The sequence below is a fragment of the Ahaetulla prasina genome, chromosome 3 (genome assembly GCF_028640845.1).
Source record: "Ahaetulla prasina isolate Xishuangbanna chromosome 3, ASM2864084v1, whole genome shotgun sequence".
Lineage (NCBI taxonomy): Eukaryota > Metazoa > Chordata > Lepidosauria > Squamata > Colubridae > Ahaetulla > Ahaetulla prasina.
This window is the reverse complement of record NC_080541.1, coordinates 59,019,477-59,038,786: the sequence shown is the minus strand read 5'-3', so window position 1 is coordinate 59,038,786 and position 19,310 is coordinate 59,019,477. Positions and strand designations below refer to the sequence as shown.

The window sequence follows — 19,310 nt, the reverse complement described above, 5'->3', positions numbered from 1 at the left end:
AGGTGCAGATATACCCAGCAGAAGAATCTTTTTTGTTTCTAATGTAATTTCAATAGCAATATATCTTCCATGAATATCTGCCTCTATTAACTTGGCTGGTATATCTTTTTTGAAATATACCACTATGCCATTTTTCTTATCCAAAGCTGAAGCAACAAAATGTTTACCTAATTTTGAATTTATTAAGTATTTTTGATCTGATAATTTAATATGTTTCTCTTGTAAACAAATCACATCATTTTTAAATTGTTTCAGATAATGAAATATTTTTCTTCTTTTCTGAGCTGAATTCAAACCATTGACATTCCAGGTCAGAATTTTATTTGCCATTTCTGGCCTCCTGAAGCTTTTGAACAATCAGCTGAAGATCCTCCTCCTGTATCTTCAGCCTTGCTCCTCCCACCGCTTCTGTAGCAGAATCCTGACCTTTGCTTTGAATTTGTTGCTCCTTTTCTTTACGCTTGAGGGCTCCCCTCGTCACTCTTTGTTCTTGTGGCTGTTCCTCAGATGATAACATCACTGGGGTCACCTCAGCTTCCACACTCATTTGACTCTCTTGAATTCTTTTTTCTATTACTTCTATTTCGACTTCCGGTTTGGCTCCGCTGTGTTAATGGCGGCAATTTCAGTCCGCCCGTTCTTTGTGATTCTGTGAGAGCTGTTTAGACAGTGCTAATCTTCTGTCAACAGCTCGTAAATCTCTGCCTCGGGCAAAGAGGGGGAGATGAGCATTTGAACTGAAGTTTGAGCCCCCAAGAAAAGCCCCAGAATGATTTCTGGTGGTTTGATGGGAAACGCTCCTTCGATAGTTCAAAAAAAGCTCCAGAGTCCAGAACGCCTCTGCAAAAGCAGAGCAAAACGCAGCGTCCATCTCCGTGACTGAAGAGGATTAATGATAAATTTTCAACACGGAAGAATCGAAAGCAGGAAGGCTGGCATTTGCTTGTAAGATGATTTTAACTCCCTGACAGAGAAGTTATTTGAAGAGTGGAGATGAAGAAAGATGGCGTTTTGTTTTTTGAAAGTGAAAGCTAAGGAAATGCTGATTACAATTGCTGGTGTGGAACCTCTAAGAAGAAAATAACAAGATTTTTTTTTTCTAAATGGAATTCTTTTTTAAAAAAAAAAATCTATTTCTTTTTTTATTATCTTTTTTTTACAGTGTTTAAGAAGAAAAATTTATTGGGGTTTTTTTTTTCTTCTTCTTCTTCTTGATATTACTTAGTTTAAAAATGGCTTTTAAGCAAAGAGATTTAACCACTTCTAAATTATTGGAAATATCTTCACTTCAGGTACGGAAATTGAAAGAAGATATTAAAGACAGTCTAAGGAATTTTTTACAGGAGCTTATGGAGGCTCATCTTTCAGAAATAGATCAAAAATTTAATGAAATGGAGAAAGAAATACTGGATTTTAAAGATTTGGTGGAAGAGCAGAGTAAGGAGATGAAAAAATTAAAGGAATCAATTACTCCATTATTGTTATCTAGTACACAGACAGAAGAAAGACTGAATGAATTTAACCAAATTAATTTAGATTTGCAAAGGAAAATAGATGAAGTTCAAATTAATTTGAATTTAGAAAATAAAATAGATGATATTCAGGTTAAGGCTGATAAGGCAGAGGAAGAAAGGGTTATATTACAATATAAATTAATGGAATATGCTATAAGGGTAAGGGGTTTAAGAGAATTTAAAGAGGAAAATTTGAAAGAGATTTTTATTCAGGCCTTTGCTCAGATAGAGGGAATGGAACCAGAAGATTTTGAAGTTAATATTGAAAAAATTTATCGTGTTAATTCCTGGTGGGCAAGGCAGAAGTGTTTACCGAGAGATGTGGTTATTTATTTTACAAATAAGAGGATTAGGTATGGAATTTTGCAAGCATTTTATAAAAATAAATTTCAAATATTAGGACAAGATATAATAATGATGAAGGAAATTCCTCCTAAAATGTTAAGAAAGAGAAAAGAATTTGCCTTTCTGGTGGATGAGCTTAAGAAACATCAGATATATTTTAGATGGGAGGTTCCAGCAGGTTTAACACTGAATTATAAAGGAAAAAAGTATTTTCTCAATACAATTTGTAAAGCACGAGATTTTTATACTAATGTATTAAAGATTGGGAATTCTTTGTTAACAGATGTTAAGTTGAATGGTGAATAGATGGTTGAAAATGTGTAAGATAGAAGAAGGGGAGGGAGAATGTTTAACTTTATTAAATATGATTATGGTTAATTTTTGTAAATGACTTATTGTGGATATAAATGTGTAATTTTAGGGGTACTATATGATATATTAAAGGTATAAAGGAATAGGAAGATGGAATATTGTTTAATTTTGGAGGATAGATAGTAAAATTTAGGAACTTGGATTAAATATTATATTTAAGAGATGGATGTAATGTTAATTAGAATGTAATTGTTATAATAGATATATTGTGGATGATATAGGTGTAATTTTAACAATGTTATTTGACATAAGTAAGGTAAAGTGAAGATTTTAATTATTACAATTGACACTTTGGATATTTGTAATATTATTTGTTGTATATATAAATGTTAAAGATGTGAAAAGATGGACTATTGCTTACCCCTGAAGGTTGGACAGAAAAATTAAAGAAACTAAGTCGGAAATATGAACTATTTTTGAGAGATTGCTAAGGGAAGAAAGACATTTTAGAAGAAACCTTGGTGAATATTGGAAGATGGAACGTTGTTTTGATATTGATTGATGAAGGTTGGATATTAAAACTTCGTACTTTATTCAAGAATAAACACTAACTCAATTGGAAACTTTGGAGAATTTTAGGAGTGGAATGGTCTGATATATAATGGAGTGGAAGAAAAGTATCTTCTTTGTCTTTGGAAGGGGAGTGGAGGTTTTAAGGAACGACTATGGATTATGATTTGTGCTAGATTTTAATTTTTGTTGTTAGTTTTATACCCTGTACTCGGTTCTCGGAAGTCCTGGGGGTGGGGAGGAAGGAAGGGAGGGAGGGGGTAGAAAATGGATTGATAGTTAATGTACAAAGATGATTGAAGATGTATAATTAATGTAAGATCGGACCTGCCTGGTTACTACTTTAGAATGAAGGGAAAGAAGGAGTAGAAGAGAGAAGGAGGAAAGAGAAGAGGAGGAGGAGGAAAGGAAGGAAGGAAGAGGGGAAGAGGGAGAAGAAAGGAATAGGGAGGAAAGAGGAGAGGATGTAGATAAGAGAGGGGGAGGATGGTTATGGAAAGTAGAAGAAGGTAAAGAAGGAGAGTAAAAGGAAAAGGAAGGGGGTGGTGACCAGGCAGATCCGATTAATTGTATATGAGGGTACATTAAATATGTTATTGGATATGTTATTGGATAAGAATGTCAAAATAAAACTTTTTAAAACACAAAAAAAACACTTCTATTTCAACTTTCAACACAGTAGAAAGAAAATATTTGGCCTTAAGCACAGTATCAATATGATATCTTCTTCCTTGATAATACACTATCAAACCAACTGGAACTTCCCATCTAAATTGAATCTGGTACTTTTTAAGTTCTTGTGTAAAAAATATAAAGTCTTTCCTATCCCTTAACATCTTGGGAGGAATCTCTTTCAAAACCTTCAACTCCTGATCTCCTATTTTCAGCTTTTTCTGATATGCAACTTGCAAGATCTGATTTCTCATTATTCTTTTCACAAAGTAAACCACAATGTCTCTAGGGAGTTTCTTCTGCCTAGCAATCCAGGAATTAACTCTGTATATTTTATCCATTTGATAAGCAACCTCTTGTGGATCAAATTCAATAAATTCAGCCAAGGCTTCTGATATTTTTTTTTTAAATCTTCACCTTTTTCCTCCTGTAATCTCCTAATTCTCAGAGCTCCTTCCATCATCCTATACTGCATCACTACCACTTGATCTTCATTTTTGTCCAATTTTATTTGCATTCCTCCCATTTTATTTTCTAATTGCTTGTTTGACTGGGCAATTTCTTGCACCTCCTCCTCCAACCCCTCCAGTCTTTTTGCCAAACTTTGAAAAGCCATCAAAATATCTTCTCTTATTTTTTTATTATTCTCTTTTATTTCTTCTCTTATTTTCTCATTATTTTCCATCAACTCCTTAAACCTCTCTTCAAACATTTTCCCTTGCTCTTTAAGCATATCTTCCAAAGCTACTTCAGATCCCCTTCTGTTAGCAGTCTTAGGTGGTTTAGTAGCCATTTCAGTTTTTAAAGTTACAAAATTTAACTTTAAAACTTTTCTTTTTCCCTTTGACTATAGGAGAGCTCAATTGTTGCAATCCACAAATAACTTTGCTTAGTTACGCAGCCAGCTTCCACTTTCACTTCACTTCACTTTCACTTCCTCTCAGACGCCATTTTAAACAGTCAGTTAAGGCAAAAAAAAATTTTTTTTTTCACTTTTTAAAGGGTAGAAGTCAGGAAGTCAGAAATACTTGCAATCCAATAATTGTTCACTCGTGCTTGTTCCGTCTGCATATAGAAATCCACAAAGAAAATGAATTAAGCAGAGATGGACACTTTCTTCTTTTCCTGCTTCTGCAGGAGTGCGCTGAAGTTCGGAGCTCGGCGGGGTTCAGTGGGACTCAACCCTCCGGGGCTCTGCTTTACAAAGCCAAACCCCTGGGGAGATCTAACACTCTCCCGCCGCTCTATCCTTTCCCTTTCTCCCAGGGAGAGAAGTTGAAGCCGGCGAAGAGCTGATTTTTGCTGTTTCGCCGGCTTTTACGAGATTTCAGCACGGAGAGCCTTGATTAGGTGCCCGGCAAGGAAAGTGGCGCCATCGGAAGTCCAGCAGTTACAATAACTTGTAAAATATGTTTATGCATATAGTTAGAACTTTTGGTTTCATAAAATATTATTAAGTTATAATGATAAAAAATCCACTTATTGAGTGATTGTGATAACATTGATTCTTGTGTGGTTGTGGGCTAAATTTCTCGAAACGATATATATTTTACCTGGCTGAAGGCAAGAAAATTGTAAAAACCTACCAAAGAATATACTGATTTAATATATTCATATATAGTATAGTATACACAGGTGACCATTATGAAAAATACTATGCAAGGTACAAAATGTTACATAATTAAAATGTATACCTATATTCTTTTTTAAACTTTAACATCTTATAGATACTATTTAAATCTATTTGATGACTAACAGAGGTATATTTATTCTATCCATGTATTTATGGTTAAACATAAAGTATTGCTTAACTCTGTCCCTTCCCCTTTTCAAAGACAAAATTGTAATGCCACACAACACTTACTGCAATTTTGCCCTCAAAAAATGGAAATGAAAATGAATACAGGTAGTCCTAGACTTACAACTATTCATTTAGTGACTATCTGAAGTTACAACGGCATTGAAAAATGTATGACTGCGAGAGGCGTGGCCAGTGTCGCGACAAAATGGACACAAACCCCAAGAGCTCCGGGGTGAGTGCCGATAATCCCCACAAAATGGGGGTCTGCTTCAGACCATAGCTGCCCTGCAGGAGCAGCGAAGAATGAGGGAGCCGCTGGAGTGGACAGGGAAGTTGCAAATTCCCTATAGCTCCAGCTTTTTTCCCTCGACCCAGTGAGGAGGACCGCAACCATCACCAGCTGCTTGAAGTCGGGACGCCACAAGAACGGGTGAGAGAATAAAGCCAAAATATTGAATAAGGTATTGAAGCCGGATGAGTCAATACCAGTTCACAAAGAGGCACTTAAAGCAATTTTGCCAATAAGCATTTAAAGAAAAACTGAGAAACAGGAAATGAAAATGGAAGGAAATAATTAAAGATACCTAAAACCTGACAAAAGGTGGCTTGAAATCTATTTCTAGAGCCCGAATTGAATAGAAAAAACAGATAAAATATCATTTCCATTTAAAATTGATTTTGGAGAATTTTGGAAGCTTTTATTGATTATTTAAAAATTTATAACCATGAAGGAAAAAGAGTGGAACTAACTAGGACAATAAAAAATGTACCTAATTACTTAGGCAATTTTGTTCTTTAAAAAAATTATAAACAATATAGTAATTTATTTAGCCACTGCAGGATATAGCAATGTGTCACCTCCAGTTTAATTCAAATAGACTAAAGTGAGTTAATGATTGAATGAGAAGGCCCTGGGAAAATCTCAAGGTTAGAGGTAAGACTGGGAAGTTGAAAAAAAATCTGTTAAGAGGCAATAGTAAGCCACTTATGTTTTATTGTCAAATAATGCTAATAGACATCTTTGTATAGTCACAAGGAATTGAGCTTGACTCAAAGGAGTCTTTAGTTTTATATGTATTAATTAATTATTAATATAACAACAGAGTTGGAAGGGACCTTGGAGGCCTTCTAGTCCAACCCCCTGCCCAGGCAGGAAATCCTAGACCATCTCAGTCAGATGGTTATCCAACATTTTCTTAAAAATTTCCAGTGTTGGAGCATTCACAACTTCTGCAGGCAAGTCGTTCCACTTATTAATTGTTCTAACTGTCAGGAAATTTCTCTTTAGTTCTAAATTGCTTCTTTCCTTGATCAGTTTCCACCCATTGCTTCTTGTTCTACCCTCAGGTGCTTTGGAGAACAGCCCGACTCCCTCTTCTTTGTGGCAACCCCTGAGATATTGGAACACTGCTATCATGTCTCCCCTAGTCCTTCTTTTTATTAAACTAGACATACCGAGTTCCTGCAACCGTTCTTCATATGTTTTAGCCTCCAATCCCCTAATCATCTTTGTTGCTCTTCTCTGCACTCTTTCTAGAGTCTCAGTATCTTTTTTACATCGCGGCGACCAAATCTGAATGCAGTATTCCAAGTGTAATCAAGGCATTATAAAGTGGCACTAACACTTCACGTGATCTTGATTCTATCCCTCTGTTTATGCAGCCCAGAACTGTGTTGGCTTTTTTGGCAGCTGCTGCACACTGCTGGCTCATATCTAAATGGTTATCCACTAGGACTCCAAGATCCCTCTCACAGGTACTACTATTGAACAAGGTACCACATATACGGTACCTGTGCATTTTGTTGTTGTTTTTTTGCCTAAATATAGAACCTTACTTTTTTCACTGTTGAATTTCATTTTGTTAGATAGCGTCCAATGTTCAAGTCTGTCAAGATCTTTCTGTAACTTGAGCCTATCTTCTGGAGTGTTGGCTATTCCTGCCAGCTTGGTGTCATCTGCAAATTTGATGAGTTCACCATCTATCCCCTCATCCAAGTCATTAATATTAACCTATTACCAATTGTACAAGTTATGTAATCTTAGCAAGAATTATTTACCAAAATTCAAGAAAATGTCATGTAAAAGCCTTACACACTGTAAGCCGCCCTGAGTCTTCGGAGAAGGGCGGGATATAAATGTAAATAATAATAATAATAATAATAATAATAATAATAATAATAATAATAATAATAATAATAATAATAATAATAATAATAATAATAATAATAATAAAAAAATGGTGCTTGCTTCAAGAAATAAAAAGTGCACTTCATGGGAGAAAAGATGTTCTCCCCTCAAATGTATTATTTCAGATATAATCAAACTATGCAGCTTGTCAATTAATTTTTAATGAATCAATTTTTAACATAATGTTTAATTAGGTGACATGCTAATATTTTTATTTGTATTTACTTTTTATTTCTAAATTGATAAAATAATTTTTTAGCTATACAAACTTACCGAGCCATTTCCTCATCAATGGAATTTTCCAGTACTTCTTGAGACACCGAACGATCAAGTTTGCATATTGGAATGATCTTTATTTCATTGTATAATACTTGAGGCTCCTGAAAATTAATATATTTATAAGGAAGTAGAAAATTACTTATATTTACATATATTTATGCATATCTCTTCTTACAAAGACTTTGAAATTTGAATATATTTAAAATAAAGTTATATATATTCCCTTGTAATTAAAAATACAATATCAAAGACAGCTTAATTTTTAAAATTCTGGTTTTTAACTATTTGTAGGACAATTATATTCTAGTTTGTTAATGAATCTTCTAATAAATATTTACAGATTAAAAAACTGCATATTAACTGGGAAGACATTTTAAAGTACTAAGTTTATCTCACAACTTGTTTATGATTACTGTTTTTATTGTTTCTTTAAGAATTGACTAAAATAATAAGCAATACAAAAGCAAAATATTTCTGATGGCGAGGACCAAGCATCATTTTGCTATTAAGTAACATTTTTCTTTTACACAAAAATTAATAAGTTTTTAAGAAGCTGTTTGTTACCATAGGTATGTACTACTTAAAGATCAGAATTTTTTGAGAGATATTTTATTTTGTGAACATTTAATCTGCAAACCCTCCTCTTCCTTATATTTTTTCAAGTTTCTTTTCATAAGTATTGTTTTCTGGAAAGACTTTGGATCAAGACCTGGCACAAATCTTATTGTAACTAATTCATTATTAGATAATTCTACTAATTCTACTTATTTACTGTTTCTTCCACCTGCACTTTCTTCTGTACAAATAGTCCTCAATTTTGATCGTAATTGAGCCCAGAATTAGGATCATAAATTTTTGCCATCATAAATCGAAGCCCCTACATGACCAGAAGTAATTTTCCAGCCTTTTCATTGCAGTGCTCACATGACTATGAGATCCTGCTATGGTTGTAATACAGTAGCTGGATGCCAAGTGCCTGAATTTTAATCCCATGACCACAGAAATGCTGCCACCATTGTAAGTATGAGGACAGTTGTAAATGTACTTTTTTAGTGCTGTCCTAATCTTGAATGATTATTAAATAAGCAATAAGTTGGTAAGCAAAGAATATCTGTAATTTTGACTTACTCAATACTTGCACCCTTTTGATTCTAGTGTTTTTCACTACGAAAAGTTGTGGCATTTTTTTTAATTTTGTCACAACAGTATACGTAAACATTGATATAAAACAACAACACATCATAAAAAACATATATATAAGCAAAAGTATGCAACAACTATATTAATTTGATATAATGAAAGGGAACAATAGGACAGGAATGATAGGCACTTTTGTGCTCTTATGCACGCCCCTTATAGTCCTCTTAGGAATGGGGTGAGGTTAATAGTAGACAGTTTTTGGTTGAAGTTTTTGGGATTTTGAGAAGAGATTACAGAGTCAGGTAGTGAGTTCCAAGCGTTAACAACTCTGTTACAGAAGTCATATTTTCTGCAATCAAGGTTGAAGCAGTTAACATTAAGTTTGAATCTATTGTTTGCTCTTGTATTATTGCGATTGAAGCTGAAGTAGTCTTTATAGGAAGGATATTGCAATAGATGATTCTGTATGTTAAACACAGGTCTTGTTGGAGTCGGCGGTGTTCTAAGTTTTCTAATCCCAGGATTTCAAGTCTGGTGGTATAAGGTATTTTGTTGTTTTCAGAGGAGTGGAGAACTCTTCTTGTAAAATATTTCTGGACGCATTCAATTGTATTAATGTCAGAGATGTAGTATGGGTTCCAGACAGGTGAGCTGTATTCAAGAATAGGTCTAGCAAATGTTTTGTACGCTCTGGTTAGTAGTGTAGAGTTTTTGGAAAAGAAGCTGCGTAAAATTAGGTTTACAACCCTTAGAGCCGTTTTTGCTATGTAGTTGCAGTGGGCTTTGGCATTTAGGTCATTTGATATGAAAACTCCAAGATCTTTGACAGGGTGGGGGTTATCTGTAAGGTAATGTCCATCAAGCTTGTACTTATTGTTAGGGTTCTTTTTCCCAATATGTAAGACTGACCATTTGCTGATTGAGATTTGGAGTTGCTAAGTTTTAGACCAATTTGATACAAAGTCAAGGTCTTTTTGAAGGGTAGAAGTATTGTTGGTGGTGTTAAATAGTTTGACATCATCAGCAAAGAGAACACAATAACTTCAGATAAGGTCACAGAGATCATTTATGTATAGTATGAAGAGCGTTGGTCCAAGAATGCTGCCTTGGGGAACACCACTTTTGACAGGAACAGGATTTGATAGAGTGTTGCCAATTTTGACCACTTGTTGTCTGTTTGACAGGAAGGCATTTATCCAATTGTGAAGAGGTCCTGAAATGCCGTAGGATTTTAGTTTTAGGAGAAGTTTATCATGTACTACTGAGTCAAAAGCTTTGCAGAAGTCTATGTAGATTGCATCTATTGCTTTCCCTTGATCAAGGTTAATAGTCCATATGTTTTTGCAGTGGAGAAGTTGTAAGTTAGATGATAATTTTTTTCTGAAACCAAATTGTTTATTAGAGAGTAGGTTGTTTGTTTCTAGGTGGAGGGTAATGGATTGGTTGATGATAGATTCCATTATTTTGCATGTGACACAACATAGAGAGATTGGTCTGTAATTTTCAACTAGGCTGGGATCCCCTTTTTTGAAGATAGGGATGACTGTGGCTAGAATTAATTAGAGTAGCTAAATGTGAATAAGGCTGTTGATTCATGGTGGCTAAGTCTTCATAACAGAGACATTTATTTCTTAATACAGTTGCTTGGAAGTGGATAAATGGAAATCCATGGGAATAGAATGTTGGATTAAATAACCCGATTCAGTAGAGTTCTTACGTTACATTTTTTTCTATTCAGGCTTGAATCAAACATATAAATGGATTAATTTAAAACTTGAAACTATTGACTTCCGCTTGGCCCCACCTTTCTCGCCGGGTGCTAATTTATGGCACTCCGCACTGGATAAGGTAAAAGCCGGTGAAAACAGCAACGAACAGCTGTTCCTGGCTTCAATTTCCCTCTCTGGTTGAAAGAGAGAAAAAGAGCAGGGGGGAGAGTGGTAGATTCCCCTAGGGGCTTTGTTTTTGTTATGCAAAGTCCCGAAAGGTCGAATCCCATTGAATCCTCCTTTAATCTCCAGTATTCAGCGCGCTCCTGCAAAAGCAGGAAAAGAGGAAGGTGTCCACTTCTGCTAACAATTGATTTCTTTTTGTGGATTTCTATAAGCAGACAGAAGAAGCATGAGTGAACAATTATTGGTTTGCAAGTATTTTTGATTTCCTGACTTCCACCTTCTTTAAAAAGAGAAATTTTTTTCCCCTTCCTTTAACTGTTTAAAATGGCGTTCGAGAGCAACTGAAAGTAGAGCGATAAAGGAAAGGGAAAGGAAAGGAGCCTTGCTGCGAAATCGAAACTGAATGGAGATTTTATCTTATTGTGTTGGACTGTGGATTGTTGGATTATATTACGGTGTTTAAGTATTTCATAAGGAGATTTTCAGCAAGAACTTTGCCATGAAAGTTCTTTCAGAAGAATGGATTCGTGACTTTATACAGGATTACACAGAAAGAATGTATTTAATTATTCAAAAATACGAATTGATAAAAAATGGGGACATTTTGGATGAGAGCTTGGAGGAAATTAACCAGTGTAATCAGGACTTGGAAAATGGAATGGAGGAGATACAAACAAAAGTGGATAAATATGAAGATATGATCGTGAATAAACAAGTTGATGTAAAGAAGTTTCCTTTAAATAGTTTGGATGAAATGTCTGAATTTGTGCTACAGGAGGCTGTCTCCCGAACCAAAAAAACTCACAGGGTTAATGCTTTTCAAGAGTTCTCTTTTTGGACTGATGGAATATACGGCAGTAATTTGTGGATTCTTGAACATAAGGAACTACTAGGAAATATTGTGACTGACTTTTCAAAAGGAGTAATGAAGGAAAGACAGAGATTAATGCATCAAAAAAAAATGGCAAAAGACAAAAGTATTATCCTTGAAACAAGGTTGTTTTGAAATATTAACAGACAAAAATATTAGTGTCCCTGAAAGACAATATGTGAGGAAGATCTGGAAGAAATGGGTTGATTATATGTTTTATATCTATCATAAAAGACTAGATATTTGGATTTATACTGGATTTTGACGAGGAAGGACTAAAGTTGAATAGATATTGTAATTTTCTGTATTGAAATTTTATAATGTGTTGTACTGAATTTTAAATAGAATATTCTTGAAAGATCTTATGTAAGAAAGACCTGGGGGAAAAATTATATGGTTATAGAAGCTATAAGGGAGATATTCTCTGAATTGGATTGGATTTTTATGCTTTAGCTGGTTTTAAATACTTTAGGATTAATTTGTTCAATTGATTTATATATTTTATTACTCTTAATTGTTAATTTTTTGAAGGATTTTGGTTATGTTAGGAGGAAGTCAGAGCTAGAGAGGGAAAATTGGTATGGGAAAATTTTCTTAGCATATGTTTGTTTTATTTTTAACTATACCTTGTGCTTCTTCCAGGAAGTCAGGGGGGAGGGGGGAGGGGATTAGTGAAGGGAGGGGGGTTGGGGGGAAAGGGGGGGGAATTTTTTTTTGTAAAACATTTTGAATAAAAAAACAAAAACAAAAACTTGAAACTATTTACTTACCAAAGCTATTTGAACATCTCCACCAGTAGCATAGACATCTTTATCATGATCTCCATATAGATAAAAATGTTGAATTCTGCCATGAAGTACTGGATTTCTTTTAACTGATCTCACCTAACATATAAACAGCATTTATTTTTTTACATAAAGATTTAATTTAATCCTAAAAATAATTTCTATGTTGTTATAATTTGTAAAAATATCTAACGTTTTGTCATAAATGTAAATAATGAATAAAAAGTTTCATCATTATACTTCTGTTTATTGTAGCTTTTCAGAAATAATTTTTGACAAAAATATTTTCTAATGCAGTTCATAAAGTCTCTTGTGCAATAATAAAAAGCAGAGTTTGCTAGGGAACAACTAGCTTCTATAATAGGGAGTTATAAGTTATAATTAACTCCTCTGTTTATTCTTTTGTAATGGTTAGAAAGGTGATTGCTTCTAAAAAAAATCAATTTAAAATTATCTTGGGATTTTCTTTCCAGGACTTAAAAATTTGTGAATAATTTTTTAAAAAGTTTTTTAAAGTTTTCTGCACATATATGACTAAGAACATCTGTTCTCCACACAAATCCTAAAATCAAATAAAAAGAACTCAGTTAAATAAATGAAACTGAAACAAAAGTTTTGGTTTTAGTAGAGTTTTCAATAATATTTTAATCTGTGTAGTTTTTAAAAAAACATTTTAATTATTTTTTTACTTGTTTTATAACTTGTAAGCTACCCAGAGCTACCTTGCAGGGGACATGTGCAGCATAAAAAAATAATAAACAAATAAAATGAATTAAAAATATTACAATTAAATTGCTAAGAATAGGGCCAATCTCCAGCATTTTTTTAGAAGTCTTCCAAGGTCCCCATTGAAAATTTCCAAACTAAATATGGCAGAAATAGCTACATCTCAGTTGTCTGATATGCAGTTATCTTGCAAGGATAGCTACTGGGAAACATGCTGGGGAACAAGGTAAAAAGCCAGGCAAGTATAAGCAGTGACCTCATTATCATGCCTTCAATAAACAGTTTACACCCACCATTAAAGCCAATTTATGAATATAAAAATCTTGTAATGGCAATTTTTTTTTAAAAAAAAAGCATCAATGACATGCTCTCAAAAATCTTACTATGTCCATTAGCTGAAAAAGGAAGCTAAACCTTAAATATTATTTCCTTGCATGTAGCAAACTTTATCAATTTAAGAAATAATTTAACTAACTTATTTAATCAACAAAGAAAATATAATTCACAGCCCATCAAATATACATTATGTAATTTTCTCAAAATGCCTTTTCAAAAGTAATTAACTTACCAACTGCCCAGCTTTATATATTTTTCCATCCCATTCAATTGCCAAATATGTAGCCCAAGGTCCCAGTTTTCCTTTAGCAGCACGATCAGTACGTCTGTGTATTTTTTCAAACTCAGTAAATCTGATTTGTTTATCATGCTTTTCATGGCAATCCTTGAGCCATGATGCAAATTCTCCAATTTTCATTCTGTGTTCCTGTGGAAAGTTGCATATATATTATTACATGTATAATCTTTTCAATTATTGAATCATTATTGTTGAACAAACCTTACTTATCTTGCATTATTCAGATTTACAGTTTAAATATAATTGGTTAATAATTTATACCTTTCCCAATGTATATCTTAAAAACTATAATTAAAAATTATAATTCTAATTCTATTTTTCAAACTCAGTAAATTTGATTTGTTTATCATGCTTTTCATGGCAATCCTTGAGCCATAATGCAAATTCTCCAATTTTCATTCTGTGTTCCTGTGGAAAGTTGCATATATATTATAACATGTATAATCTTTTCAATTATTGAATCATTATTGTTAAACAAACCTTACTTATCTTGCATTATTCAGATTTACAGCTTAAATATAATTGGTTAATAATTTATACCTTTCCCAATGTATATCTTAAAAACTATAATTAAAAATTATAATTCTAATTCTATTTTTCAAACTCAGTAAATTTGATTTGTTTATCATGCTTTTCATGGCAATCCTTGAGCCATAATGCAAATTCTCCAATTTTCATTCTGTGTTCCTGTGGAAAGTTGCATATATATTATAACATGTATAATCTTTTCAATTATTGAATCATTATTGTTAAACAAACCTTACTTATCTTGCATTATTCAGATTTACAGCTTAAATATAATTGGTTAATAATTTATACCTTTCCCAATGTATATCTTAAAAACTATAATTAAAAATTATAATTCTAATTCTATTTTTCAAAGGTGCTCAGGACAATAAAGTTAAAGAGGCAGTTACATGTTCATTGTGTCTGATTAGGAATTTTGATTTATATTTCCTTGTATCCATACATATGGTAATTTCTTTAGTGACCATTGAGTTACAACGGCACTGAAAAAAGTGACTTGTGACTGTTTTTCACACTTCACTGTTGCAGCATCCCATGGTCACATGATGCTTGGCAACTTATATTTATGATGGTTGCAGTGTCCCAGGGACTTGTGATCATCTTTTGCAATCTTCTGACAAGCAAAGTCAGTGGGGAAGTCAGATTCATTTTACAACCATGATACTAACTCACTAACTGCAGTGATTCACTTAACAAGTGTGGCAAGAAATGTCATAAAATGGGGCAAAATTCACTTAATAACTGTCCTGCATAGTAACAGAAATTTGGGGTTCAATTGTGGTGGTAAGTCAAGAATTACCTGCACTTAGTATTCCAGGGTTCAGAAATCATTATAACCCTCTTTTTGTTACACTCAACTCTTTTATAAATTCATTCATTCATTCATTCATTCATTCATTCATTCATTCATTCATTCATTTATTTATTTATTTACCGCCCTTCTCCCGAAGGACTCAGGGCGGTTTACAGCCTTTTTAAAAACACAAATAGTACATAATATAAATAACAATTTAAAACAAATTTAAAACAAAATATTTAATAGGCCTAATTTAACTAAAACGGTCATAGACCGACGTAAAAACCCTTAAAATTTAAAATTTTAATTAAAATGCACTCAGGCTTGTCCCGCACGATTAAATAGTAAGTATAATACATATTTATAAAACATTGCTGGATAAGCATTCATCACTCAATATTCTTGAGCAGTAGCTTTAATGTGATCCAATAATAATTTATTGCCTTAATAATTTTTTTCTGATGTGATATTCACAGCAAAGTCAGGAAATTAGCTAAAGATAACTTTTTAAATTTCACAATGCCATTAATGAAATATCTTTTGAGTTTTGTGGCAAGAATAAGGATAAGTTGATGTATCACTTCCATGTAGTTTTAAGAATGCTAGGGACCAGCAAAAGCTACTTTATCATGGTCCCCTCAAATCTCAGGCTGTCCTGAAACAGCAATAGATTGTATTTTCTTACTATATAAAAGCACAAACCACAATAAAATTTACTATATGTAATTATTTTCTAAAGGCAAACAGTATTAGCAAACAAACAAATTCAATATTACCTGTCCATTAATAATTCTTTTAAAAAATGTAGTTTTATCTTTTAACTTTGATTCCAACTCCACGAAAGTCAGTTTGTTTGTGGTGACTTCAAACTTGTCATTTGTAAATAATACACCAGATATTCGGTTGTAACATTCAATTGGAATTTTCCCTCTCTTTTTGGGAAGAGTACACCACTCAAAACTTGGGAGGAAAGATAACATTTAGAAACATAAAACGAAAAAATATGTATGTATATGTATAAACTTTAGAACGAATTCAGTCTTACTCTGCTATAGTTGTATATGGGATTAATCTTCCATTCCAAAAACATTCAAAAATAGCTTTTTCCCCTCTGGCTCTTTTTTCTCTTATATTACATTCCTCTTCTTCATCATCTTCTTCTTCATCATCATCTTTCAATCATAAATTTAAAAGTTATTTTCATTTCACTATATGTAGATATGCAAAACAGAATAGTTTTCCAAATTATAGAAAAGAAGTGCAAACCAGATGCCCACTTGAATTTTTTCTTTAAAAATTGCTGATGAAATTAATTTCTAATACAATCAAATGAGAAGTTTATGTATAAGGAGAGTATTGTATAACTCTGCTTGGTTCCTATAATTAAACTGTATATATTAGCCAACGTTTTGCTTGAAAAAGTTGGCTACTGTTGCTTTAGAGGCCAATGTATTATCAAGCGTGTACTATACATCCACCAATAGTTGTGGCTGGCTGGTAAAAACTGTTAGCCTTGCAAGGTCTAGACAAGAAGCACAATCAGATGAACTAAGCTTTCTTTATTATAAAGTTACATGAACAGAATCTTGGCAGATTGAAATTATTTCTCTCCTTGTTTCTTTTTAGTCTCTGGAAAATGTGAATGATTCCTTCTGAAACGCTTTGCCTGCACCTGTGAACTGAACTACTTTATCAGACCATTACCCTGGCTGCAGCTTTGCCTCCTCATTCTCACATGCCATCACCTTTACTATCAGTGGAGTCTTTTTTTCTTATTTTTCTTTAAAATTGCAATCTCTCTGGCCAAGAGATCTCTCTAAGAAGTTTGTTACTATCATCAAATTCTTTCTTGATCTGGAAATTTCTCCCCATCCCCTGCTTCTTCGTCTGCCTGCCCATTCCTTGTCTGGATTCTTAGACTGAAGGTATATTCATTTTATTTAAAGGACAGAAAAATATCTAGACATAACTAAACTGAGAATGGGTGAGCTAGCAGATGAATCACAATCCGTTCTGTAAAATTGGTTTGAAATGCAGCTTATTAATCAATGATTCCTGGAGAGTTACATAAATCATTTTAATTATCCTCAAAAAACCTTCAACTAAAAACCAACCTACTCCCTCAACTCCCTATGTATTTATTTATTAAATTTATTTACCATTCAACTTGCTGTCATGAGACTTTGGAAAGCTTACAATCTGACAAAACAATTAAAACTAACTTTAATTAATTAAATGATTAAAATAATAAGACAACTAATACATTAAACTAACAAAGAAATAGCTAAGATAGTGGCAGGTATGCAATAGAGTGGAGGTTACTGGATTATAGAAGTAAGGATGGCACAATATATATTTAATACAGCTCCAATATACTAAGAATTGGTATCTGGAAACCTAGTTGTCCTTCAATACAGGCATTTTACAATGTCCCCTAATGCTAAGTAGTATAATATTTAAAATCATGGGGACATGATCAAATTTATCATATTAGTATATGAATGATAAGTAGCATTTATCCCAAGCAATTAACTCACTTGAAGAAGAGATAGGATAGGTTTCTTTGTCATATAAGAAAGGATGGTAACGTATAATTCCTTCCACTATTCCATATACTCCAACACAAGCCTTGAACTCAAAGCTATCTGCTGCGGTATTTATATATAAAGTCTGCATATCATCCTGGATTTCTCTAAGATTCACAATCTGAGGTGTTTTCCCCTTTTCAAACAGTGAAACCTAAACAGATAATAAGTGTTAGTTTGTCTGTCTATGAATTTCTTGACAAAAAGTATTATGAATAATAAAAAGCAAGGAAAATTAAATTAAAAGCATCAATTTATTCTTTAAAATTTGAATTTTATAACCAATATTTCAAAGAACTGTTAGATAAATAATATAATTATGACATGTTATTAATGAACTGGATCCAAAAAAGGCACTTTTTAAAACACGAGAGTACTATAGGTAGTGCTCAACTTACAACTACAATTGGGACTGGAACTTCTATTATTAAGTGATATGGTCATTAAGAGAGTAACGCCCAATTTTATTATGTTTTTTGCCAGTTCCTAAGACAATCCAGCTTTTCCATTTACTTTGCTTGCTGAAAGCCCCCTGGAAAACATCATAAACTGTGATTACATGACCCCAGGACGTTGTAACTGTTTTAAATATCTGCTAGTTGCCAAGTGCCTGAATTTTGATCATGTGATCACAAGGATACTACAATGGTTGTTAAATGTGACAAGTGGTTGTTAAGTCACTTTTTTCAGTGCCATAACTTTGAGCAGTCATTAAATGAATTGGTCATAAATTGAGGACTTTATATACAATGTCTTCTAACTCTCTTTTCTATCATGTCCATATCATGTTCTATCATGTCTTCTAACATAGTTCATACTTTTTAAACTGCATTTATACGGCATCCATTAACCAAACTCTCAGATCTGGCTACAATAAAAAGAAATATATTCTAAACATTAATTATCCCACTCGGATCCTATATCAATGGAGAAATTTTGGACGGATATATTGGTGGCTAGACTATGGAGGAAGAGGATGAAAGTGCTCCATTCATTGCTTAAGGTTATATAGAACAAGTAAAACAAGTATGCTCATTGATTTACTTTCAATATCGAGAGATCCTACCTCAATAATCATATTATTGAAAATATTTTCTTCCATTGGCAAATTAATTACGTTTCCTTTTGGTCCATGGATATAGTAATGATATATGTGTCTGTAATCATAAAATTCATTAACCAAACTGTAAAATAAATAAGCACTGCAGGATTTTTTAATAGGCCACTGAATACTTTAAAGATATAAAACAAAATACAACTTGTATATAGAAGTCAGAAATATATAAATTCAAGGTTCCTGGCTGTTAATAAAAATATTCCCACCCCATAACATTTCAATTAAGTTGACTTTGTAAATATACAAATAGAATGAGACAATTGCCTTACACACTGTAAGCCGCCCTGAGTCTTCGGAGAAGGGCGGGATATAAATGTAAACAAAAAAAAAAATTAAAAGCAAACAAAAAAAGTAGAATAAAACTAAAACTTTTTGTCTATTATTTAATACTCTAAAAATACTATATACCAGTGGTGAAATCCAATTTTTTTTACTACCGGTTCTGTGGGTGTGGCTTGGTGAGTGTGACAGGGGAAGGATACTGAAAAATCTCCATTATCACCCCACTCCAGGGGAAGGATACTGCAAAATCCTCATTCCCTCCCCACTCTG

At 33.1% G+C, this 19,310-nt stretch overlaps 1 protein-coding gene across 1 annotated transcript in view; it reads right to left on the bottom strand.

Annotated features, from left to right (window-relative positions):
- SMCHD1 (structural maintenance of chromosomes flexible hinge domain containing 1) overlaps window positions 1-19,310 on the bottom strand; it is a 102,657-nt gene that overhangs the window by 59,300 nt on the left and 24,047 nt on the right. The window contains 8 exon segments of the mRNA XM_058176587.1: window positions 7,201-7,225; window positions 7,676-7,782; window positions 12,358-12,471; window positions 13,667-13,861; window positions 15,833-16,016; window positions 16,102-16,228; window positions 17,594-17,795; window positions 18,708-18,798. Coding sequence (XP_058032570.1) covers window positions 7,201-7,225; window positions 7,676-7,782; window positions 12,358-12,471; window positions 13,667-13,861; window positions 15,833-16,016; window positions 16,102-16,228; window positions 17,594-17,795; window positions 18,708-18,798 — 1,045 coding nt within the window.